This window comes from Triturus cristatus, chromosome 12 (genome assembly GCF_964204655.1).
Source record: "Triturus cristatus chromosome 12, aTriCri1.1, whole genome shotgun sequence".
NCBI classification, from domain to species: Eukaryota; Metazoa; Chordata; class Amphibia; order Caudata; family Salamandridae; genus Triturus; species Triturus cristatus.
The window spans coordinates 470,176,812-470,198,560 of NC_140595.1; the positions used below are offsets into that span (position 1 = coordinate 470,176,812).

Consider the following 21,749-nt stretch of genomic DNA (forward strand, 5'->3'; position numbering starts at 1 on the left):
CTATATTTTCTCATACCAAAAAGGGACGAGACTCTGCGGCCCATCCTAGACCTCAGGCCCCTGAACAGATACATACGCTCAGACCATTTTCACATGGTAACGCTTCAGCAGGTACTTCCACTGCTTTCCCAAAACGACTTCCTGACCACTTTAGACCTAAAAGACGCTTATTTCCACATTCCAGTGCACAACGCTCACAGGAAGTTCCTCAGATTTGTAGTGGACGGCCAACAATACCAATTCAAAGTACTCCCGTTCGGAGTCACAACAGCACCACGAGTATTCACCAAGTGCCTAGCAGTAGTGGCAGCACACCTCAGGAGACAACACATCCATGTCTTCCCATACCTAGACGACTGACTAATAAAAGCCAGTTCATACAGCCAGTGTGTACAACACACGCATGCCACTATCCAGCTACTTCACCAACTGGGCTTCACAGTAAACCACGCAAAGTCCCATCTACAACCATCACACATAAAACAATACCTCGGTGCCACCATAGACACCTCAAAAGCGCTAGCCTACCCCAATCCTGCCAGGATTACAAGCATTCAGGCTCTACGCGCAAAATTCATGGCACAACACTCCCTTCCAGCTCAAGTGTTTATGCAACTAATAGGGATGATGGCCTCTTGCATCTTCATACTACCTCACACAAGACCCCAGATGCGTCCTCTCGAAGAGTGCTTAGCGCGCCTATGGAACCAGTCCCAGGGTCAATTAACAGATCTGGTGTTGGTAGACGGTCGCACCCATCGCTCTCTGCAGTGGTGGACCACCACAAATCTTTCCAAAGGTCGACCGTTCCTGGACCCGGTTCCCCAGATAGTACTAACAACAGACTCATCGCTCTCCTGATGGGGAGCTCATCTATTACATCTCACCGTGCAAGGCACATGGACACCTCAACAAAAGTTACTCCATATCAACCATCTGGAGTTACAAGCGATCTTCTTAGCCCTAAAATCTTTTCAAACACAGATTTCAGGCAACGCAGTCCTAATCCGCACAGACAACATGACAGCCATGTACTATATTTAAAAACAAGGCGGCACACACTCTCCACAGCTCTCTCAGCTAGCACAGAGCATATGGAGATGGCCCATACCCCAGAAAATCTTTTTCCTAGCTCATCATGTCCCAGGAGTCCAAAACACTATGGCAGATCTGCTCAGCAGACAAACACAACAAATCCACAAGTGGGAACTCCACCCACAAGTTCTACACCCGTATTTTCAGATGTGGGGGCATCCACAGATAGACCTCTTCGCCACCCACGAAAACACCAAATGCCCAAGCTTCGCCGCCAGATATCCACACCCATTGTCCAAAGGAAATGCGATATGGATGAACTGGTCAGGCAGATTTGCGTACGCTTTTCCGCCTCTCCCACTCATTCCACTAGTGGTGCGCAAACTACAACACTCCCTCCCTCACACTAATCCTAGTAGCTCCAACTTGGGCCAGACAACCGTGGTACACCACACTGCTGGAACTATCTGTAGTACCGCACCAAAAATTACGCCTCTCTCCACACCTCTTAACCCAGAACCATGGAGAGATCAGACACCCGGACCCAGCTCAGCTCAACCTTGCGATCTGGCTCCTGAAATCCTAGAATTCGGATATCTAAATCTTCCCCCTGACTGTATGAACGTCATCAAGGAAGCTAGGTGACCCACCACTAGAGCGTGCTACGCCGCCAAGTGGAAACGTTTTGTTGTCTATTGTCACAACACCACCATCAATCCCCTAGACGTCTCCATTCAACACATCATAGGCTACTTACTCCACCTACAAAGGTGTAATCTAGCCTATACGTCCATTTGCCTGCACCTCGCAGCCATAGCAGCTTACCTACAAAACAGGCAACATCTATCACTCTTTAGAGTACCTGCCATTAAAGCCTTCATGGAAGGCCTTAAAAGAATAATTCCCCCAGAGTGCCACCCTCACCTGTGTGGAACCTAAATATCGTTCTCACCAGACTAATGGGGCCTCCCTTCGAACCACTGCACAAATGTGAACTCCAATTTTTAACGTGAAAAAACGCTTTTCTCGTAGCCATCACTTCCCTCAGAAGGGTCAGTGAGATACAAGCATTTACCATTCAAGAACCTTTTCTACAAATGCACCATAACAAAGTTGTTCTCTGTACCAACCCAAAATGCCTCCCTAAAGTCATTTCTCCCTTTCACCTAAACCAATCTGTAGAACTACCAGTATTCTTCTCGCAACCACAGACCGTTGCAGAAAGAGATCTCCACACACTAGATGTCAAACGAGACTTACTCTACTACATCGAGAGAACACAACCTTTCCGTAAGACCAAACAACTGTTTGTCTCTTTCGCTCCTCCACACAAGGGCAACCCCATCTCCAAGTCGGGGATAGCTAGGTGGATTGTCAAATGCATTCAGATTTGCTACCACAAAGCAAAACGAACGCTATCCGTTCCCCCAAAAGCCCATTCTACACGTAAAATAGGGGCTTTTCTAGGAAACATCCCATTAGATGATATCTGCAAAGCAGCTACATGGTCAACACCGCACACTTTCACTAAACACTATTGTGTAGATGTGCAAACTAAGCAACAGGCTAGTGTGGGCCAGGCTGTACTCAAAACATTATTTCAAACCACTGCAACAGATACAGGTGGTCGCCGCTAAGGGTACGTACTGCTATATAATCTATGCACAAGTGTGTAATCTGCAGCTCATATGCCTCAAACGAAATATGCTACTTACCAGTATGCATCTGTTCTTAGCATGTAGAGCTGCAGATCCACACACGCCCACCCGCCTCCCCGGCTTCCTTTATCTGTTCCAGTTTATCTTATTTAGATACAACACACATGGGCATCTTCACTGTTTATTACTACGCTCCATCATTTCCCTGCTGGCGAAAAACAATCTGAGGATGGAGCCGAAGCCCATGCGCAATACGATCCAAAGGAGGAGTCACCGACCTCGTGACTTCCAAAGACTTTCCAAGAGGAAAAACAACTGCAAACATCCGGGCCCAACACCAGATGGCGATCTATGCACAAGTGTGTAGATCTGCAGCTCTGCATGCCAAGAACAGATGCATACTGGTAAGTAGCATATTCCTTTCTTCCATCAAAGCAAAGCTGATGCAGTTAATGAAACACACATAAGGTGATGGGAGGCTGCTTGCAAAAAGTCTAACCACTGTTAATGGCTCCGGGATTAACTCCAATCTATCGTTCTTTTGCTCACCACGTTTCCTAAGTTTGGACCCAGGGTTGTTTGTGTTCTGTTTCATGGAGGACCTGGCTTGGCAGTTCGGGCTGGACTGTTCCCATGAGGAGCAGGGTCAAGTCTGATTTTTATATGGCTGGGTCCAAACTGAGGTGGCAAGGTAAGCAAAAGAATGATGTGTTGTAGTGCTGCCCTGAGCTACTGGCAGTGGTTAGACCTATTGCTAGCAGCCTCCCATCACCTTTTATGCATTTGAAGCTGTTGCAGTTTCTCACGGACACCACCACCACGTGGTACTGCAACAATTAGGGTGGGGTGTGGTGTGGACCCTATGCCAAGAGGCTCTGCACCTCTGGACATAGTTGGAATGCCTGTAGATGTTCCTGGTGTTGTGCCATGTGGCTGTGTCTCTGAACCCCAGAGTGGACAAAGTCAGCTACAGACGTTTTGCGGAACACAAATGGCAGTTTCATCCAGAGGTGGCTCAAGAACTATCTTGCTAGTAGAGAGAACCATGTCTCAATCTTTTTGCAACCATCGAGAATGCAGTGTCCGTAGTTTTGCACGCTCGAGTTTCCAAGGCATCGCTCATGGAAATCGGGACTCCTGTACGCCTTTCTGCTGATGCCTCTCCTACCCAGAGTTATGAAGAAGACGAGCACCGACTGAGCACAAGCCATCTTCGTGGTCCCAGATTGGGCATGGAGAGTACGGTATCCTGATTGCCTGCGCTTGAGCATCTGTCTTCCAATCAAGCTGCCCATTCGGGAGCAGCAGGGCAAGGTCCTGCATTGCAACATGCACATACCCCACCTCCATTCTTTGCTGTTGAGCGGTAACAGTTGTGAACTTTCAGTCTTCCTCCTTAGGTTGTAATCCTGGCAGATTGGCATCCCTAAGCCAAATTATTTTACTCCTGCTGCTGGGACAAGTTTATGGCTTGGTGTAATAGCAAGCAAATTGACCCACGTTGTGCCGGATTATCCAAAGCATTACTGTTTGTGTTTTCACTAGTCCAGCAGGGCTTTCCTTTGAAATCTGTTAAAGGGCATCTGTGAGCTATTTTGCACTCTTTACGGTTGCCAGAGGAGCCCTTGTTGTTATAGTCAGCTGTTGTGATGAACTTTCTCAGGGGTATACTATGTTTCCCCCTTCTCTGTTCATTATACCCAGTGTGATTTGGTATCTATTTAAAAGGCAAGAAATGTGCAATTATAAGACTCTATCAAAAGAAAGTTGTGTGCCTTCTGTAACTAAAAGCACCCATCCTCCTCATTCTTGAACTGGACTCCTTTTTCTTTAAAAAGGTCCCTCTATTCATTCCACACACTGTTCACTGCCAATCTGGGGACTGGATTCCGCTTCTGCGGGCGCAAACTCACCAGAAAGCAACCAAAGTCAGCCTGCTTGGGTGGAGCCTACACACCACTTATTAGTGGAATGAGGTCAGCACAGAGACACATTGTGTCACCCAATGGCGTGCAGGGGTACTGCTTGAGATTTCTGGATTCAGTCTGATGTGTGGGGGAATATTCAAAAGATGAGTAAAATTGCGGCTAGGCAGAATCTCTAATGGGAAGATCATCCTGAAGGTTAGTATCATATTCTTCAAAACTGCCAAAGTGTGTCGACTTACCTGGTAAATATACTTTGATTAGGCCAACCTGATTGACTTTTTGTTAAGGGGAGGTGTCTGCCAAGTTTTGGGTGATTTTGTATGTGTGTTCCTCAGCTGCCCCTAAAAGAAGCCCCCATAATCAAGTAATGAATCAGGCTGCTCCATCAAAGACGACTGCTATGAAAATGAGTTTGAAGATGAAGCCGTAAGTGGTATACTTAAAAGGCATTTAAAGTTGCATGTTTAACCCCTTCTGTGCCACGCCCTTTCCCCCTCCTGTGCCGGGCGTTTCATTAGTGGGTGGGGTTCATGACGAGATAGTCTCGTCATGGGCACAGCGCGACCGTGCTCCATGACGAGACTATCTCGTCATGGGCACAGAAGAGGTTAAGAATCCTACATTGTGCCAATATTTACTTTGTGAACAAAAACGGTCATAAATCCAACTGCATGTTATCATGACAAAAAATAAAACTAATATGCAAGGGTTATTAGTGAAAAGCACAGTCTCTCACAGGCTAAGGCATCCAAAGAACACTCATTTCGTAATACATATGCAATAAAAAAGTTATATTAGCAAAGCCAATACCTCAAACAGCACATACTGGTTAACAATCACAATTTCTACATCTTGTTACTTCTGCTACTACTTGATACCCCATTAGCAAATAAAAATGCGACAATAACTGTCCATGAAATGCCATAGCCCAGATGGTCGGACTATCCAAGCAATGGCAAGCCAGATAAAAGGCAATGAATATATTTTGTTTTGAAAAACTGACTTGAGATTTTTCATAGCTATAGTTATCTGTAGCTAGATCGACAAACATTTTATTTGACACCATATATATTCAATAAAAAAAATATTCAAAGTTAAATGGTGCAGACTGTTTTTATCTGTAAGTTTTGAGTAATTTATAGACAAGTTTCTTTTGTGATTTTTTCCAATAGTTTTAACTGATGGCTTCCTACCATCATTGCACATTTCTGATGCTACGTGCGTGATTCACTTTGGCTTTCCGACATCTCAACGTATCTTTGGCATGCGTATGCTTTCCATGTTGGACAATTTCCGGAATAGATTTGATAAGGTTTGGATGTTTATTTTATGGTTTTTGTTTACTAAAATTATTCTAATTGTTTTTTTCACTTTTGTTTCTGTAAAGAATCCATAATGTGTTCAAAGTTTCAGAGGGTTGTAGAAATATACAATTAATCAGTGTGAGATAACTACAGTTTGCATGCATTTTTACATGTATTTTAAGTCTAAATTCTACCTTGCAAATTGTTTTTTTTGTATTGCTCTTTGTTGGGATAATCCATGTAAAAGGTCATCTATTGGGGGATGGAGGAGGTGGAAAAACATTGCCTGCCTAAGAAGTTTGGTAAGCCTGTCTCATTCCACTGCATCTAGGGCAACTGTGAGGCACATTAACAAATAACGTGTGTAGTCTGGTGGGAGTGAGGTATGTACCGTAGTTAAATTGCAGTAGTTTGAGGCAGGCATTCCTGGAAGCTTTAGATGTGTAGTGGAGAGCCACTCAGTTAAAGACATCCACATCATGATCATGGCTCCACTCCGCTGTAAGGGCTGACAAGTCGGTTGTCCATCCCACATCTCTAATTGCCCTACTTATGTTTTTTAATTATATGGTGATACCCCATGGTAGTAGTATGTGTAAGGTGCCTTATGACTGCGGCCTGCCTTCAGAATTTACCCCACATGCAGCTAACAGCACTACGGAGAGACGTGTGCCAGGAACTGCTCAACAGGCAGATCCAGCTGCTATAATTTCTTCAAATGTTGTGAGAGCTCCCAAACTGAAAAATTGTATTACATGTATAATAGTGGCCCTCGCCCAGTGCCCCTTGTTGACAGTCATCCTTGCTTTCCCAAACCTATGCTGGCACCACAACAGAGAGTCCAGCAAATATACTACCCCGCAGAATGACTTCAAAGAACCTGAGCCAACAGAAACATGTCACTTGGAGGAGAAAAGGGGCCGAAGTGGCTCCGGGACAATTCCCCCCCACCCCCCCCCCCCCCCCCCCAGCAAGGAAGCCTTTTGGTATCTGAGACGCCCTCCCTTCTCTGTGCTTAACCAGCTTACTATATGCCCACGCTGGACACATGGCCACTAGTAATGTAAAGCCCACTGTGGCTGGTTCAGTGGTCTGCGGTGATGCGCAGCTATAGGCACTTGTGACTAACAACATGCCCAGCTGTAACCCCCACCCCACAGCTGTGCCTTGGAAGTGTTGCTTGCCCAAATATGAGTATGTCTTATGAATTCAGGTTATAATTTTAGAAGAGTCAGGTAAAGGGGGGGGGGGGTATGAAGTTTAGGGGTGTGTGTATGTGCGATGAAGTGACCGTAATGAAGGAATCAAATCATCACTGAGCGCTGCATGTTCTTGGGGGTGTCAACATTGTAGTGAGTGTTTCTTATCAAGAACTTCTTACTCCTGACATGAGTTCTGTAGCGTGGAGCATGAGGGATTGGCATGCCCCAACAGACCAACACCAACTGGAGAGTACCCAGCCCCTGTGCTTCAAATCATGTCTGCCATTTGCTGGGTTTCTTTAGATAGTTTACCGTCATGAGCATTAGGAAGGCGAGGGGCCATTACCATTTTCTCCTCTGGAGGAATCCATAGCAATGCATTTCATTTTGTGCATAAGGCTGCCACAGCCCTCAATGTCAGAGTGTGTCACTTCAGCTTTTTTATGGTCTGGGGTTGATGTGCAGTGACTTCCCACTGCTCAGTTCCGTAGTCCGTTTGCCCCAATGCCCACAGAGGCCCAATTCCGTGGGCCAACCCTTTATGATGAAGCACTGCACTGCTCTGTCTAGTCCCAATCGGCCTCAGGATCAGTGAAAGAGGACAACTTGTTCTGTCATTATTTTGAGTTTGAGTTTGGCAGGTAAAAGCAGGACATATTTGAAGCATGTGTCTCTGAGTTTGTGTTTCACTCCTGTGAAAGAAGCTCTGTGGTACTGTACTATTAGAGAGTAATCAGGAAAAATAAGGACCCTACTATTTTTGATCATTAAGTGCCCAAAGTTCCTCGCTGCCTACAGGAAACGGCTCACTTTCTTTAAAATTTAGCAGCTTTGCCACTATCTAAGAGGTGTGCATGGGGATGGTGGTCGTGGAGGGACCCGGTGTTCCCTGCTTGATGCAAGAGGGAAAAATAGACAACAATAGCTCAACCGGATTCAGTAGGAATAAATGCACTTGTATGTACACGACATTATAGGCAGAGAACAAAAGAGAGAGACTCCAAATTATTTGTTGAAAGTGCTCAAGGCATCATATATTTTGAAAAAAAAGATGTACAAAACAGTTATAACAGTACTGTTAAGCATGAATGCAAAGGCAACCCTGGAAAACTAAGTGCACATTGTGCTCGTGGCAGGATGTGACGGCGCAAGTGACAAAGTGAAGAACACAGCGCTAGGCGCAAGGTGAAAGCTGTTATACAGTATATACACGATTGTTGGTTCAACACAATGATTACTTTGGAAGAATTAGATAGGATTCAAAAATGAACTCATGAACCAAAGAAGGAGTGTGCGCTATAAATTGCACTGGTGTGGGAAGGTCGACAGCGTTTCGATCCTATTGAATTAGGATCATCATCAGGACTGGGTAGCCAAGATCAAGTGTGCTGTGGCACAAGGCTGTGAGGGCCCAGGGGTAGAGGGCTTAAATCCTGGGAAGTGTACGTTCGCGTCGAAGGACGTCTGCAGCAGGAATCTGTAATCGGGGAAAGAATCATCCGGTAAAGAATTGAGAGAGGCAGGGTCAGAGCCCTGATCCACTGCAGCGGCGACCGGTGTTGATTCCTAAGAATGACGGACATGACAGGAAATTAATCCTGGGATGGCTGGGAGGAAAGTAAAGCCGGGCTGCCACAAACGTGTGCGGGTTCTCCGGTGTCTCAACTCGGTCTATGGGTTACACTCCTGTGGCTTGTTACTATGATGTAAGAGGGAGACATACCCTGGGGCGCTACTGTAGTAGTGATCTACTCCTCCAAACAGTTCACCATATCGTGGTTTTCGGTCCACACGGATGCCCACCTGGTGGATCTTGCTGCGTATAGCCTATCCTCTGCTTCACCTTCCAGAAAGCAAATGAGATTGGTGAGCTCTTTCACACCTTGCTGGAGGTCTCTGATGCCTGCGATTGAAGTAACTGCAGTGAGTTCTCCATCTGAGAGACCATCTTCTTTCGTTTTCTCTGATTCTCACGCTAGAGGCCTAAGTTGATTGCTACTTCATCAATTTTGGTTTTGAGGGACCCCCTGATGGAGCTAACAGTCTGCAGAAGTATATCCACTTTGTCCCCTTGTTCACGATCTTCCGCGGTTGAGATTGGTCTGTGTGGTCTAGCGTGGTCCACGTCATGGTTGCTGCGAGGATGCAGCAGGGAACAGAAGATGGACTGAAATCCTGGGTTTTCCTGTCTGGATTACCAACCCCTGCCTAAATTTGGCATCTTCAAGGTCTAACCCGGGAATATAATGCCCACTCCTTATCTTAAGGGTCGATATGTAAAAGCTATCTAAAAAGCCAATAAGTCATTATATAAAAAAATGGTAAAAGGTTAAAACTACTCTTAACATTGTCTAAAAGCAAGCGCCCCTTAAAAAGATCCATAAAAAGGTCAAAACTACGCTTATCTTCTAAAAGCAAGCTTCCCTTTAAAATGTTCATAAAAGGTTTAAAGTTATTATACTGTTTGAAATCGCAAGCACTCTGAAATCCATGGTGCTTAGAAAAATAAAAAAAAATACTTTGGATGAATTTAGTTTATAAAACAAGGCGAATTGTTCCCAATCTGAAAGAAACACGTTAGTTAGATTCCTCACCTTAGAATATCCCCAGGCGTCAGACTGGATCCGGAAGATTTTTCGTCAGCAATACCCCTTGCGCGTCGCTAGGCGTCGTCTGCGGCTCCGCGTCCGTCGTCGGCGTCGTGCGCCGGGATGACGTCGTCGGAGTACTTAGACGCCGCCCTCGCGCGCTGACGTCAGTTCTTTTTTCCGCGCCGGTAAGCGCAGATCCGGGAGAGCTACCCCTTTTAGTCTTTTTTGACTAAATCTTTTTGATCATTTTTGATCCTTGTCTGTCGACATCTGGTGCCGGTAGGATGCCTGGGTTCAAGGCTTGCGAAGATTGTCATCGACTGATGTCGGTGACCGATCACCACCGCCGGTGCCTCTACTGCTTAGGCCTCGACCACGACGCGGAGTCGTGCAACGACTGTCAGGCCCTGACTTCGAAGGCTAGGCGGGAGCGGTCCCGCAAGCTTCTCGAGCTTCGCCACTCGGCTCCGCGTCGTGCGCGATCCCGGTCCAGGAGGAGGTCCAAGGATCGCTCGCGGAGCCCTAGCCGACGCCACCATCGCTCGTCGGGCTCCAAGTCGTCGGGTAAGTCCAAACACTCTAAGAAGTCCAAGTGGCGACATCGCTCTTCGGACTCCCCTCGCCGGTCGCGCGACTCGGCCGAGGGTCCAAGTGGTTCCACCCCCGCGGCTACGGCGGAGCCGCAGGCGCCGCGTCCGCCCCCATACCTTCCGGTCCCTGGGGCTGACGCGGCGCCGGCGGAGATCAGTGCCTTCCTCTCGGCCATGAGGAGCCTGGCCCCGCCGTCGACGCCCGCTGGCGCGCCTTCGGGCCCCGCGGACTCGACTGGGCGACCTCGCGTGCCGGCGGCTCCGGCCCCGGCGCCGTCGACGACTCCGGTCTCGACGCCGCAGGTCCCCGCGGGGCCCTTGCCTGGGCCCCAGTCGACGCCGGTTGACCTTGTCACTCCTCCACCGGCGCCGACGCCTGAACCACCGACGCCGTCACCGGCGCCACCGACGCCTGTGACGCCCACGCCCCGGTTTAGCCCTCATCCGGACCCGACGCCGGCACGGCGTCCGCCGACGCCGCATCCGACGCCGCTTGAGACCTACCATCTCTACAGTCCGGTTCCGATCATTCCTCCTGTTTATCAGGAATCGGAAGAAGGGGGCGACTGGGAGGGGTTCGAGGACCCTCTGGCTGTTAAGTCACAGCTTTCTCAGGACTGGGCAGATGAACTGGGGGAGGCCAGCGGGCTGGACACCTCGCCAGACGCTGGATTCACTTCTCCTCCGACCGTGGCTTCGGAGGAGGGTGCAGCATTTTCTGTGGTGCTGCGCAAGGCGGCTGAGGCCCTTGGGCTCGAGTTGCCTGCCGTGGCTGTGAGGACCAACATCCTCACTGAGGTGCTTCAAACCTCAGCAAGCTCCACTGAGCCTCTGCTGCCGTTCAACGAGGCCCTCACTGACGTTCTGCAGGGCACCTGGTCCAAGCCCTCCACAGTTCCTCCTGTGGATAGGAACGTTGCCAGGCGCCACCGCCCTGCTCCGGGCGACCCCAGTTTCCTGTCCCAACACCCCACCCCCGAGAGTCTGGTTATCCAGGCCTCTACTTCCCAATCCTCCTTCCCGACCGCTCCGCCGGACCGGGATTCCAAGAGACTCGAGCAGTTTGGCAAGAAACTGTTCTCGTCCCTTAGTTTGGGCCTGCGGTCCTTAAATACCGCCTGTCTCTTGGACCGTTATTCCCATTCCCTGTGGGATACGGTGGAGGACGTGCTGCCCCTGTGTCCGGAGGAGGTCCGGACGCGTCTTACCCAGGCTTTGGCCGATGGGAGGGATGCAGCACGGCACGCCATACGATGTGGGCTTGACACCACGGACTCGCTAGGTCGGGCAATTTCCACCACGGTGGCGCTCCGCCGCCACGCCTGGATGCGGTCCACGTCATTTTCCGGGGATGTCCAGAACACCCTCATGGACATGCCCTTTGATGGCACTCGCCTGTTTGGTGAGAAGGCGGACAGTGCGCTGAACCGCTTTAAGGACTCCCGGGCTACGGCCAAGTCCTTGGGCCTCTCGGCTCCGCGGGCGCACACCTCCGCTTTTCGCCCCTTTCGTGGCCAAGGAAGGGGCGCCTCCTCACGTCCGCAAAGCCACCAGCCGCAGAACCAACCTGCGCGCGGTCGCGGACGTGGCTTCCGCCGTGGCGGAAATGGAGGCCGACGTGGTCAGCCCACATCCACCCCGGCAGCATCCGCCTCAAAGCCTTCCTAGTCCGAGCTTTCAGGCCCATACCACGCCAGTGGGCGGCAGAGTTCGCCATTACCTGCTCCACTGGCGGTCCATAACATCGGACAGGTGGGTGCTGCAAATCGTCCGAAGGGGCTACTCCCTCCCCTTCGAGACGACCCCTCCAGCCATGCCACCGCAGCACCACCGTATCTCGGGGGATCATTTGGATCTTCTCCGCGAGGAAGTTTCGGCTCTCTTGGCCAAGGGGGCCGTCGAGCGCGTTCCGAGTCCAGAAGTAGGTCGTGGTTGTTATTCCCACTACTTTCTGGTTCCCAAGAAGGGCAAGGGGGGCCTGCGCCCTATCTTGGACCTCCGGAACGTCAATGCCTTCCTCCGAAAGGAAATGTTCAATATGCTAACGTTGGCTCAGGTTTTAGCTGCCCTAGACCCTGGAGACTGGATGGTAGCGTTGGACTTGCAGGACGCATATTTCCATATCCCCGTCCTGCCGGCCCACCGGCGTTACCTGCGGTTCACGGTGGGCCAAGAGCACTTTCAGTTTACCGTGCTCCCCTTCGGCCTCACCAGTGCCCCTCGGGTGTTCACGAAAGTGATGGCGGTGGTCGCAGCTCATCTGCGCAGATCAGGGGTCCCAGTCTTCCCCTATCTCGACGACTGGTTGTTGAAGGCGGGCTCGCCCCAGGCAGTCGTCTCCCACCTCCAGACTACGGCGGATCTCCTGCATTTGCTGGGGTTTTCCATCAACGTGCCGAAGTCACACTTGAGTCCCTCTCAGAAGCTCCTCTTCATCGGAGCGGTTCTCGATTCGGCGCAGTTCCGGGTCCATCCACCGGAACAGCGGGTCCGGGATATACAGGCCCTGATTCCCATCTTTCGGCCTCTATCCCGGGTTTCGGTCGGGCTAGTGTTGCGGCTTCTGGGGCTGATGGCCTCCTGCATCCTACTAGTGCATCACGCCAGGCGGCGCATGCGGGCTCTGCAGTGGGACCTGAAGTTTCAGTGGGCCCAGCATCACGGCAACCTGTCCGACCATGTCTTGATCTCGGAGGGTACTGCACAGCAGTTGCAGTGGTGGCTCACGGACCGCGAGTGGGTCAAGGGCAAGAGCCTCTCCCTTCCCCAACCGGAGCATGTCGTAGTGACGGATGCGTCCCTCCTGGGATGGGGTGGCCATATGGGAGAGGCGGAGATCAGAGGCCTCTGGTCTCCGGCGGAGTCTCGTCTCCACATCAACCTGTTGGAGTTGAGAGCGATCCGGCTTGCACTGAAAGCCTTCCTTCCCTCTGTCAGGGGAAGTGTCGTGCAGGTGTTCACGGACAACACCACCGCCATGTGGTACTGCAACAAACAGGGCGGGGTGGGGTCGTGGACCCTTTGTCAGGAGGCTCTGCGCCTCTGGACATGGCTGGAACACCAGGGCGTCACCCTGGTGGTTCAACATCTGGCGGGCTCTCTGAACGCCAGAGCAGACGAACTCAGCCGCCGGTGCATGATGGATCACGAATGGCGTCTGAACTCCGAAGTGGTGCAAGGCCTCTTTCAGCAGTGGGGAGAGCCTTGGTTAGATCTATTCGCCACCGAAGAGAACGCGCAATGTCAGCAGTTCTGCGCGTTGGAATTTCCAAGGCGGCACTCGCTCGGCGACGCTTTTCGTCACGAGTGGAGTTGCGGTCTGTTGTACGCCTTTCCGCCTATACCACTTCTGCCCAGAGTGCTGAAGAAGATCAGGCGCGACCGGGCCCAAGTCATCTTGGTGGCTCCGGATTGGGCACGAAGATACTGGTATCCCGAGCTACTCAGTCTGTTGACCGATCCCCCGATACGTCTGCCCCTTCGGGAGGATCTTCTGTCGCAGCAGCAGGGGACGGTCCTCCACCCGAACCTGTCCAGCCTCCACCTCCATGCGTGGAGATTGAGCGGCGGCAGTTGATGCCATTTGACTTGCCTCCTGAAGTCTGTGATATCATTCTGGCAGCCAGGCGTCCCTCCACAAAGTCGGTATACGCCTGCCGGTGGAACAAATTTGTGGCATGGTGCACAGCAAAGGCTGTGGATCCCCTTTCCGCCCCTCTTTCTGAGGTTCTCCTCTTCCTTCTTTCTCTGGCCCGGCAGGGCTCTGCCCTGGGCACCCTGAAAGGTTATCTTGCTGCCATCTCCGCCTTCTTGCGGCTTCCTGATCAGCCTTCTCTTTTCAAGTCCCCTGTGGTTACACGCTTTCTCAAAGGCATTACACACACGTTCCCTCCTGTCCCTTTTGTAATGCCTCAGTGGGACTTGAATCTGGTTTTGACATTCCTGATGTGCGCTCCCTTTGAGCCTCTTCACAATTGCCCTCTTCGTCTTCTAACTCTAAAGACTGCTTTTCTGGTAGCCATCACCTCGGCTAGACGGGTGAGTGAGCTCCAGGCTTTATCTTCACAGCCTCCTTTTCTATCTGTTCATCCGGACAAGGTTGTCCTTCGGCCTCGTCCCTCCTTTCTTCCTAAAGTGGTGACTCCATTTCACCTTGGGCAGTCTGTCACCTTGCCCACCTTCTTTCCGCCTCCGCATCCTTCCAAAGAGGAAGAGAGGCTCCACCGTCTGGACCCAAAACGTGCGCTCTCCTTTTATCTGGACCGCACAAAACAGTTCCGGGTGGACGACCAGCTTTTTGTTGGGTACGTGGGCGCTAAGAAGGGGAAAGCTGTGCACAAACGAACCATCTCTCGGTGGGTCGTTTTGTGTATAAAAATCTGCTATTCCTTGGCTAAAAAGGACCCTCCTGTTGGGCTGCGCGCCCATTCTACTCGGGCCACGGCGGCTACTACTGCCTTGGGACGGGGAGTCCCTTTGCAGGACATCTGTCAGGCGGCGACGTGGGCTTCGCTACACACGTTTGCCAGGCATTATTGCCTTGACAGCCAAGTCCGGAGGGATGGCTTCTTTGGCCGTTCTGTCCTCCAGGACTTTCTGGTGTGATCTTGGTTCGCAGACCCACCGGGGATGGTATTGCTTGGGTATCTATTCTAAGGTGAGGAATCTAACTAACGTGTTTCTTTCAGATGAACAAGTTACTAACCTTCGGTAACGATGTATCTGTAAGAAACATTAGTTAGTTAGATTCCTCACCGACCCTCCCATCCTCCCCGTTCTGCGAACTGACATCTAGGGTTAAGGTTGTCCTTTCAGGCCCCTAGATTTTATTTTTGGCACCAGTGTCGGTCTTTGCATGGCTCTGCGTTCCTGGCGCGGAAGGCTATGTACAAGAACTGACGTCAGCGCGCGAGGGCGGCGTCTAAGTACTCCGACGTCATCCCGGCGCACGACGCCGACGACGGACGCGGAGCCGCAGACGACGCCTAGCGACGCGCAAGGGGTATTGCTGACGAAAAATCTTCCGGATCCAGTCTGACGCCCGGGGATATTCTAAGGTGAGGAATCTAACTAACTAATGTTTCTTACAGATACATCGTTACCGAAGGTTAGTAACTTGTTCAACAGAAAAAGTCTAATCGTTTCATGTGTTCTGGGTGGCAGACACAACATTGTTGTTGTCCAAAACTGCAGGTGATTATTGAAAAGGGGCACCTAGCAGCAGATTTATGGAGCAATGGTGATTCCATCCAAGTCCCACAGCAGCCGCTGAGGGAGAGACTGCATTCTGTATCCGTATCGTAGAGCCGTAGTCCAAGTCACTAGGAGGTGTAACACCCCAGGGTGGCCCAAGAAACTCCTTCATCAGCAACGGAAGACGTCGGGGACAGCAATAGCCATGGGTCGTTAACGGGTCCTGTAGTACATCAATGTCCAATAGCGCAACCGGTTGTGATCCTAGGAATATGTCTAATAAGCATTTGTGGCCGCAAAGCAGGCAGTAGAATAATACAAGTTGTATGCAGTTAAGCCAAACAGGCCTGAAGTACAAGAACCAGTGCTCGTCCAGTTCTCGAAGTTGAAGTGTGCCAAACATGTGAACCATGCGGTCACGACATCGAAGCACAAGCTGTGTTGTCTCCATTCTGATTTGAACTGGGACGTCCATTGCGGATCAAAAAAAATTTAATCGGGATTCCCGCAAAAAGTAGCAGGACAAGCGGGATCCCTCAAAAAACGCTTACCAGCACTGAGTGTATCAATGTTGGAATAACTTAAGATTATCTGAAAGGTGCTCACCAGTCCAGAGCCAATACATTTAAAACAATGCACTATTCCTCTGGTATTAGAAATATTAAAGATACAATGGACTAACTCTCCCCAAAAATTTTGCAGGAAGTTTGTGTGGAGTAGTGTCTGTATCTCTGACGAGGACTTTGCAACCTGGAGATTAAATGTCTCTCTGGCCGAAGTTAAAGCCACCTCCTGTTGAATAATCATGGCTTTCAGTCTGCAAGGGAATCCAAGGGTATGTTGGAAATATTTATCGAAGGCCACAGCGATGCCTCCCTAATTTTGCGGGCAGTTGGAAACAGTACTTGTATACAAGTGACTAAGGAATTAACCATCACCAGATAAGTGATGCCCATTTCCATTCCACAGCAACCTTGATCATTCAGCATCAAGAAGCTCCCATTCAAGAGCAGGTTGAAAACTGGAAGTATCACGGCAACTGGGGAACTCTTCAGATAACAGGACAAGTTAGCTACAGAAGCATTGAATGCCCCGTAAAGAGAGATCTTTGTAAACTAAGGACCCGCTTAATGCTTTCTCGCAGTGTGAATGACTCAGAAAAACCTGTGTCCTCTTTCCTGCAGTAAAACCTGAACAGCAGTTCCCAATACTCATGCATATAAACTTCCCTTAGTGCTTCGTATCTACCTACCCATTGGTATTGGAACCAATATGGGAACTGCAATGTCGTGACCGGTGGGATGAAATAACCATGGATGATCCAGTCAGTGGATAGTGTCTCTGCCACGGTAAAAGGTAATTGGTCTAATTTTTAAATGTGCAACATGGTGTATTTCACATCTGTGTGTGTCATAGTTATCTGTCTTTCCATCAGATCATAATCAGAAAACAGACTGGTAGTGTTTATGTAACACCACAGCATGTGGCCAGAACGTAATGTTTGCAACTTCCAGCTCAGCATTACGATGGAACGGAACTGTGACTGTCCATGTTGTAAAATAGACATGTCCTGCTGTATAATGTCAATTGCAGAAGAGACAATGTTTCTCAGTGAATAAACTCTGGATGACAAAGTGGTCATACCGTTGCTAACCACAGCCAATGCCTTTTTCATATTTACCCTGTCGATCTCACTCAATATTTCTGCAGCTTCCTGCTGGGAAATCTTCCATAGCGCGTTGTATATTCCACACAAGAAACGCTTTTGACGTGGGTTTCTGGGACCTAGTAAAAAAAATCCTTGCGATCCAAGTCATCAGAAAGATGGAACATGTGTTTCACCTGGGAAAGTGTTGAGGTCTTTAGCCAATTTAGGCATATCTTCCCAACACTATATGATGTCACCACTTCTGCATGCTCTGTTTGTTCATAGCATAGGTCAGGCCTGTTAATCCTAAACCCTCCGCTTTTACTCAATAGTCTAGACTGAGAATTTATCTGTGTCTAGAGGCTAAACCAACCAACCTTGCTGATCCGATTCTGATGTATTGTATGATCCTTTGCAGAGCATGGCATCTAATGTATCCTCACTGTACTTTTTATATTGTTAACAATGTTCAAAGCGTGCAAATGTGGGAATGCGGGGTATGCTCAAATCTTTTGCCTTAGCTAAACCAAGACAGGAAGTCTGTTGCACTGTTTGATTCAGGAATATCATTTGATGTTGTATGAGGAATGCTCTAAATAATGCCTATTGTCCATGAACCTGCCAATCTTTTGTTCCCCAGACAGATTTTGTGTCTATTGTGTCCTTCCAAAAGTCGAAACCCTGTATAGACAGTTGGGAAATAAAGGAAACAGAGTAAATCAGCTTGGTGTTTGTTAGCATATTCTTCTTTGCAGCTGTAGGTTCAAGCCTGTATTAATAAGAGTCTGGGTCTGATGTGTCAAAAAAACAGAAACATTTACAAACATTTGTGCAAATGTTTGTGAACTAACATTTGATGGTGTTGCGCAGTGTTCCCATTGTCAATAATTGTAAACAACACGGGTGATACTAGCTATGTGTAAAACATGATGACCATAAAGTTGATAACGAAACAGATCTCCAAAATTACTTGTATTGTCATATAATTAATTAGAAAATGCAGCAGATTGCTGTAGATCTGAAAGCAAATTATGCACAGTTTCAATGTCCCAATCATCAGAGAATGCACTACAAGTGATGATAACATATAAAGAAATGTTAAAACAATTATGGAAGTTGTAAAAGTTCAGTAGGACCATGTACATCATACGAGTCTCGCATTATTCCATCAGGAACTGGAACTGCTGTAATATTCACCAGGGACAGGTCCCTCAGTTCACGGTGCAATGATGCATGTGGTTTCAGTACCAAGTTCACATGTTGGACTGCAGAGCATTCTTGGAGATAACGTCCATTCAGAAGTAGAAAAAAAACAATCCAGAGTACCAGGAAAAGTAATCCAATTGTAACCCAGAGATGTATCCTGGGAGCAACAAGGTATGTCTTTTTCAGCCAAAGATAGAAAAACTAAACTATCTGAAAGAAACACGCTAGTTAGATTCCTCACCTTAGAATATCCCCAGACGTCAGGCTGGATCCGGAAAGATTTTGTCAGCAATACCCTTGCTCGTTGCTAGGCGTCTTCTGTGGCTCCGTGTCCGTCGTCGTGATCGCCGGGATGACGTCGTCGGACTACTTAGACGCCGCCCTCGCGCGCTGACGTCAGTTCTTCTTTTTTCCGCGCCAGTAAGCTCCGATCTGGGAAGATCCCTTTTCAGTCAACCTCGACTCTGGTGCCGATAGGGATGCCTGGCTTCAAAGCTTGAGACTCCCGTCACCGACTGATGTCGGTTACAGATCACCACCGCCGGTGCCTCTATTGCCTTGGGGCCGACCACGACGCCGAGTCGTACCCCGACTGCCGGGCCTTGACTTCGAAGGCTAGGCGGGAGCGGTCCCGCAAGCTGCTCGAGCTCCGGCAGTCGGCCCCGCGCCGCTCAAGGTCCCGGTCGAGGAGGAGGTCGAGGGACCGGTCGCGGAGCCGCAGTCATCACCGCTCGTCGGGGTCATAGTCTTCGCGATCCGGTAAGTGGAAGCACAGCAAGAAGTCGAAGAGGCGACATAGCTCTTCTGGCTCCCCTCGCGCGACTTGGCTGAGGGCTCGGGTGGCACCACCCACGCGGCTCCATCGGAGCCGCAGGAGTCCCGTCCGACCCCATACCCTCTGGTCCTGACGCCGCAAGCCCCCGCGAGATCCAGGCCTGGATTCCGGTCGACCTTACAACCCCTCCGCCGGCACCGACCCCTATGGTGCCGCCCCCTGCGCCGCCTTCGGATGACGCCGTTCCCCAGTTTAGTCCCGGTACGGGCCCGGTGCCACAGACTTCTGCTTTTCGTCCCTTTCATGGCCAAGGAAGGGGCGCCCCCTCACGCCCATCTAGCCACAAAACCACAACCAGCTTCAACGCGGTCGCGGATGTGGAATCCGCCACGGGGGGACAACGAGCCGGTCCATCCACATCTACCCCGGCAGCATCCGCCTCAAAGCCCTCCTAGTCCGTGCTTTCAGGCCCATTCCTCGCTAGAGGGATGCAGAGTTCGCCATCACCTGCTCCACTGGCGTACCATCACATCGGACAGGTGGGTGCTGCAAATCGTCCGAAGGGGCTACTCCCTCCCCTTCGAGGCGACCCCTCCAGCCATGTCACCGCAATACCACCTGCAGCAGGGGACGGTCCTCCACCTGTCGGGGGATCACTTGAAACTTCTACAGGAGGAAGTTACGGCCCTCTTGGCCAAGGGGGCCATCGAGCGCGTTCCTGGCCCAGAAGTAGGTCGGGTTGTTATTCACACTACTTTCTGGTTCCCAAGAAGGGCAAAGGGGGTCTACGCTCTATCTTGGATCTCAGGAGCGTCAACGCCTTCTTCCGGAAGGAGAGGTTCTAGATGCTCACCTTAGCTCAGGTTCTGGCTGCCTTAGACCCTGGAGACTGGATGGTAGCATTGGACTTGCAGGACGCTTATTTCCACATCCCCGTCCTGCCGGCCCACCGGCATTACCTGCGGTTCACGGTAGGCCACGATCATTTTCAGTTTACCGTGCTCTCCTTCGGCCTCACCAGTGCCCCTCGGGTGTTCACGAAAGTGATGGCGGTGGTTGCAGCTCACCTGCACAGATTAGGGGTTCCAGTCTTCCCCGATCTCGACGACTGGTAGTTGAAGGCGGGCTCGCCCCAGGCAGTAGTCTCCCACCTCCAGACTACGGCCGACCTCTTGCATCTGCTAGGGTTCTCCATCAATGTGCTGAAGTCGCATCTGAGTCCCTCCCAGAAGCTCCTCTTCATCAGAGCGGTTCTGGACTCGGCGCAGTTACGGGTCTATCCTCCGGAACAGCGGGTCCGGGATATTCAGGCTCTGATTCTTATCTTTCGACCTCTATCCCGGGTTTCGGTCAGGTTGGTGTGCGGCTTCTGGGTCTGATGGCTTCCTGCATCCTGCTGGTACATCACACCAGATGGCGGATGCGGGCTCTGCAGTGGGACCTGAAGTTTCAGTGGGCCCAGCATCGGGGCAACCTGTCCGACCATGTCTTGATCTCGGAGGGCACTGCTAGACAATTGCAGTGGTGGCTCACGGACCGCGATTGGGTCAGTGGTAGAACCCTCTCCCTACCCCAACCGGAGCACGTAGTAGTGACGGATGCGTCCCTCCTGTGATGGGGGGGGCCACATGGGAGAGGCGGAGATCAGAGGCCTCTGGTCTCCAGCGGAGTCCCGGCTCCATATCAACCTTCTGGAGCTGAGGGCGATCCGGCTTGCACTGAAGGCATTCCTTCCCTCTGTCTGGGGAAGTGTAGTTCACGGACAACACCACCGCCATGTGGTATTGCAACAAACAGGGCGGGGTGGGGTCGTGGACCCTTTGTCAGGAGGCTCTGCGCCTCTGGACATGGCTGGAACATCGGGGCGTTACCCTAGTGGTTCAACATCTGGCGGGCTCTCTGAACGTCAGAGCAGACTAACTCAGCCGCCGGTGCATGATGGATCACGAATGGTGTCTCAACTCTGACGTGGCTCAAGGCCTCTTTCTGCAGTGGGGAGAGCCTTGGTTAGATCTATTCGCCACCGAAGAGAACACGCAATGTCAGCAGTTTTGCCCGTTGGAATTTCCAAGGTAGCACTCGCTCGGAGACGCTTTTTGTCGCGAGTGGAGTTGCGGTCTGTTGTACGCCTTTCCGCCTATACCACTTCTGCTCAGAGTGCTGAAGAAGATCAGGCACGACCGGGCCCAAGTCATCTTGGTGGCTTCGGATTGGGCACGAAGATACTGGTATCCCGAGCTACTCAGTCTGTCGACTGCCTCTTCAGGAGGACCTTCTGTCGCAGCAGCAGGGGACGGTCCTCCTCCCAAACCTGTCCAGCCTCCACCTCCATGCGTGGATGTTATTCTGGCTGCCAGGCGTCCCTCCACAAAATCGGTATATGCCTGCAGGTGGAACAAATTTGTGGCATGGCGCACAGCAAAGGCTGTGGATCCCCTTTTCACCCCTCTTTCTGAGGTTCCTCTTTCTTCTTTCCCTGGCCCAGCAGGGCTCTGCTCTGGGCACCCTCAAGGGTTATCTTTCAGTCATTTCTGCTTTCTTACGGCTTCCTGATCAGCCTTCTCTTAACAAATCCCCTGTTTCTCGATTCTTTAAGTGCATTACTCACATGTTTCCTCC

General features: G+C 50.6%; 1 protein-coding gene across 8 annotated transcripts in view; it reads left to right on the forward strand.

The window, feature by feature from the left end:
- TDRD12 (tudor domain containing 12) overlaps nucleotides 1-21,749 on the forward strand; it is a 3,486,095-nt gene that overhangs the window by 1,996,682 nt on the left and 1,467,664 nt on the right. For all 8 annotated transcript variants that reach the window (XM_085639447.1, XM_085639446.1, XM_085639448.1 and 5 more), the window contains one exon: nucleotides 5,794-5,933. In XM_085639447.1, the coding sequence (XP_085495573.1) occupies nucleotides 5,794-5,933 (140 nt within the window). The remainder of the gene's footprint in view (nucleotides 1-5,793; nucleotides 5,934-21,749) is intronic.